The sequence below is a fragment of the Pelmatolapia mariae genome, linkage group LG7, assembly GCF_036321145.2.
Source record: "Pelmatolapia mariae isolate MD_Pm_ZW linkage group LG7, Pm_UMD_F_2, whole genome shotgun sequence".
Lineage (NCBI taxonomy): Eukaryota > Metazoa > Chordata > Actinopteri > Cichliformes > Cichlidae > Pelmatolapia > Pelmatolapia mariae.
In genome coordinates, this window is record NC_086233.1 from 21,336,561 (window position 1) to 21,341,063 (window position 4,503).

The window sequence follows — 4,503 nt, forward strand, 5'->3', positions numbered from 1 at the left end:
TTCATGAACTGCCAAACTTTATTTATAGATCAAAACAACACACAGCATTAAAACATTTCAACACTGTAATGACATCCACCCACTGTCTGAAGAGAGTGAAAAGATGCAATCAAGCACTTCTGGTTTAACATCATGCTCAGAATTAACATTAGTCTGAAGATGAAAAATAATTCACCTGTTTTAAAAAAAGAAAAGAAAAATCTGACTTTTATCATGTCAAAGCCCAAGCAGACGTAGGTGAAAGAACTTCACTGAACATTTTTTGTGATGCTTTAAAAAGCATTCAATCATTCATTTTTTGTGGTGTTCGAGAGTGTTTCAGATGACTTGTTAGTATGCAGCCTGCATTGCAGTGAAGCACCAGGTCCTATGACAGGACACAGGTGGGATCAGCCCAGAAAGAGGATCGGATGGGAGGGGAAAGGAAAGGAAACTTTTTAAGGGTTCTAAGAGGTGGGAGGGGGATTCAGGATTCAGTTACAGATAACAGGAGGGGTTGGGGAGGGCTGATTTCGAGGCTTTGTGTTCATTTCTTTTTGGTTTTTGGCTCCAGGGGTTGGCCAATATCCTTCCCACGTAGCTTCAGTCCTGTTCATGGTCGATGGTAAAAACATGTGGGTCATACAGCCGAGAAAATAACAAAATTCAATATTTTGTTTTGGAAAAATTAAAAGTAACACACTTACCGATTGCTCTTTCTATTTTCCCCATGACCTGGTTGTTGGGAATGGCTCTCCCGCACTCATAGTCAGCGATGACTTGAGGCTTCTCATTAATTTTCTGAGGAAAAAGTGTGGAATACATAATTTAGAACTTGTGGGTAGCACATTTCACATAACTGCAGGGTTATAATAAACACTGATTGTAAGGTTTGCACTGGAAAATTACTTTGCTAGCAAATACTTAAAAAAAACAACAGCCAAAGTACAGTCATGGCTAAAATTGTAATATTTTTCAACAACTTTCCTTTCCTTTTTAAAGTTTCTATGATTACAGTGAGGAAAAAAAAAACTCACCATAGATTCTCAACTTGGCTAAGCTATCATGTTTGCCTTGTAGAACAGTGCATGATCATGCACACATCACCCCCAAATTGCTCTGGGATTGCTTGAAGAAGTTAATAACACTCTTAACATGGTCAATCCTTTAAAAAGCAAGTGGACCAAGCAGAAGCCTACAAACTTTACTCGACTTTGAGTCCTGATAAGATGGGAACGGAGAGCTATCAGTCAGGATTTGGCCTTGAAGCACACCTCTTTGCATAAATTATTTTATTTATTATTTGACAATAAAACACTGTGAAACTTCTGAAATGCCTATCATTGTTCTTCACTATACCCCAGAAACATGTAAAAACTCTGTCAAACTGCTGAAACCTTTGCCCATGACTGTGATCATGTTAAAAACATGGATCATATTGATCTCACAACAACGTTCAAACTATTCGTCACTGACTTGGTTTGGTTTATCTTACTAACTACTACTTTTACTTTCGATACATGTAGACTGCTTTCTGAGATGCTTTATAAAACCAGACATGGCACATTTTCCAGCAGTCTGTGCACTGTTTATACAAGCATAATACATTTGTTTACTCACAGTGGCTAGATCTTTCTGGGTCAGGCCTTTTTCCTGTCTGCCTTGTTGAATGACCTTGCCCACCTCCAGAGGAACCCTATCATGGTGCAGCTCCTCTGTCTCCCTGTCCAGTTTGGCTGTATTTTTTGTCACAAGGTGCTGTTTGTTCTGCCCTGCAGCCCCTGCATGACAAGCCGTGGATAAAAATCAAAGCATCACTGGGCAATGCGAAAGATGCCGGGCATGCAAAGGCTGTAGTACTCATAACACAGGTGAGTAAGTGGACTTAGTTCTTATCGTGTAAAACCAACTATTGGGAATTTACATTTCTTGGATGTTTGAACTTCCTCCCCACGTCTCTGAGCAGATGTGATTGCCTGGGAAAAAAACAAAACAGAAAAAAAATAGGACAAGTACAGGTCATAACATTGCAGCAGATTGCCCAGCTCTTGATACACACTCTTTAGCCTTATGCCATTTAGTTAATAAGTAACCAATCTGTTTATCAAAGCATATTAACTGAATTTAAGACAGTTCACCTTAGCACACAAACTGAACCTGAATACAAACAATATTTCAGATTTCTCAAGATGGAATAAGCGTTCACACACAGAAATGTGACATTTAAGTCCACTCTTTTAAGAAAGGTGTCCTAAGGATTTATAACACCACAGCCAACCCATATGAGCCCAAAATGACATCTTGAACCCTCCTTTCAATACACGTTTAAAACAGCAACAACAAAATGTCAAAATGGTGTCACAATCAGTTCTTAAACTTCAAAAACTAATTATTTAGCGAGTCATTTTAATGATTTTTTAAAGTACTACTTTAAGTTACAGTTAAACTATACTTGTGGCATTTAAAGACGTTCGCTACGTGCCTGCTGATGACCATTCCCACCATTCGTATAAATAAACACCAAAGTGAGTGTGCCTTTATCCTGACCATCCACTACTGATAATATAGAGGCTACCCCGGCATTAGTGTGATCATTATCCGTGTAAAGTTTGTTTTGTTGAAGGTACCATATGCTACTAGAAACTGTGGCATAAAGAAAAATACACTTCAAGTTAGTGCAGGAAGATTAGCTAGCTAGCCCTCCTTCGAAGATAGCTAGCACTTGCTTAGTTAAAAACACTCAAACAGACGGTTTAAATGTCTCCAATACGACCGTTCATCTAGAGGCGGTTCATCTTGCTAGCTAACATTAACGGAAACGGGCGTTCACATCTGTTGTTACTGAAGTAAACCAGAAGGATGTGCGATGGTTCTTAGCGCTTCAACTAACGACCACGTGCACAAAGAGCTTTTACCAACACGTTACACACGATTAATTCACTCAGCAAGGTAGATATCCGAAAATGTTGTTAGCCAGCAAAAGTGCGGAAGCACAAACGAAATAAAGCGTTCGCACTAACCTGCTTGGATTTGGCCTGGGCAGCAGTCGGCCCCTTCTTCCTCAAGACAGTTACGGTGTCCCAGTCGCTTTCTGCCATGTTTGTCGGTTGTTCACACAATACCCGTAACGTTGAATATATATATAAAAAATAAGTTTAGCTGACAGTTTTCCTTCGGGGAAAGGTGTTTCTACTATAAACTAACCAGGCGCACCTTCCAGAATTATCGACCACGCGTTCTGCCAAAACTTTATTTACAACAGTGTGGTTAACAATGACATAATGATGGCCTGTCAGCAGCGACCTCTGCCGGTCAAAGCGTGCGGTGATTTCACGGTTAAAGAGCACCTTGCATCAGACACGGACACAAACCGAAGTGCCCCTATATTGTTGTTACGAGATTTGTGTGAAGTCACCACACAAGCCAGTGTACCCTTATTTCCGGCCCCAAAGCCCGAAAAATAAAATTAAAAATAAATAAATAAATAAAACCTAATCAAACATGTGAATCATTGAGAACAAGATTTCCATTAAGAATTAAAGTCAGTAGAAGACAGAATACATGAGTGAATAATAAGTAGACAAGTTGTGGTTGTGGAATGACATAGGATGTTTGGGATGGAAGTAGTTGACCTCTAAAGAGGGTAGCCGAAACAAGAGTGAAGTCATCGCACTATTTACAGTTTTTGAAACATAACTTATAAACTTAATAAAGTAACAAATTTCCTACTTTGCAATATATCAAAAATGTTTAGAGAGTTTAACTGACTATGTAAAAATGTTCCAGTTGCTAAAAGACAGAGCTGAGAAGAGAGAATCTTACACAAAGGTACACATAAAAATCAAAAGCCATGGTTTTATTAACAATACAGGGTGTTCAGTAACATAGTACACAGCAGAAGAAAACCACAGTAAAGTATTAAATGCATGAAAACTGTAGCTATAACAAAATGTGAAACATTGTCATGTTATTTTGAAACCTCAGCTGACATATGGAGCTGGTTACACGGTCACCAATTACAGGACATTTCAGAGGCCGCATCGCTGCCACGTCGTGTGCGAATGGGGGACCAGCCACACTCTGACAGAGCATCATCTGCTTGGTGGAGACGACCCCAGCGGTACCCATATTTGGAACTCTGTTTTCCTGCCCATGCACGAGGTTTTGGATTCATCTGGAAAACATACAAAGAATTTTCACGGTTATTTTCCAATTCATGAGTAAACTACCCTAACAATCATTGCAACTGTTCCTAAATCTTTTTGCCATCACAGTTTTTGGTGTTTACTTTCAGGTCTTCCTACCAGTGCCCAAGCGAACCCTACTGGCATCATTTTTTTAAAAGTGGAAGGGAGTCCTGCCTTCATTGCTGAAGTGACAGTTTTTTGACTGATAATGCTGGAAAATGACATTTATAACAAAAAGATAGACATTTTATTACATCCCCTCAGACAACCCATCCCGTTCCCACCTGAATAAAAACAGCTGTGTTCATGTGAAGAGTCTCAACTCGCTCAGACAGGT

At 39.5% G+C, this 4,503-nt stretch overlaps 1 protein-coding gene across 1 annotated transcript; it reads right to left on the minus strand.

Annotated features, from left to right (window-relative positions):
• On the minus strand, window positions 1–3,237 carry edf1 (endothelial differentiation-related factor 1). Its single transcript, XM_063480627.1, has 5 exons — window positions 3,000–3,237; window positions 1,904–1,955; window positions 1,600–1,760; window positions 687–780; window positions 1–588 (listed from the first exon to the last, which is right to left on the minus strand). Exons 1-5 carry the CDS (start codon window positions 3,075–3,077, stop codon window positions 527–529), a joined length of 447 nt encoding a protein of 148 aa, XP_063336697.1. The 5' UTR covers window positions 3,078–3,237; the 3' UTR covers window positions 1–526.
• Window positions 3,238–4,503: the final 1,266 nt, after the last annotated feature.

Coding starts and splice junctions, on each gene's coding strand:
- edf1 (XM_063480627.1), bottom strand. CDS start 3,077: ATGGCAGAAAGCGACTGGGACACCGTAACTGTCTTGAGGAAGAAGGGG. Junction 1,956..2,999: donor CCCAGGCCAAATCCAAGCAG/GTTAGTGCGAAC, acceptor TTTTTTTCCCAG/GCAATCACATCTGCTCAGAG. Junction 781..1,599: donor CCCAGAAAGATCTAGCCACT/GTGAGTAAACAA, acceptor CTTTTTCCTCAG/AAAATTAATGAGAAGCCTCA.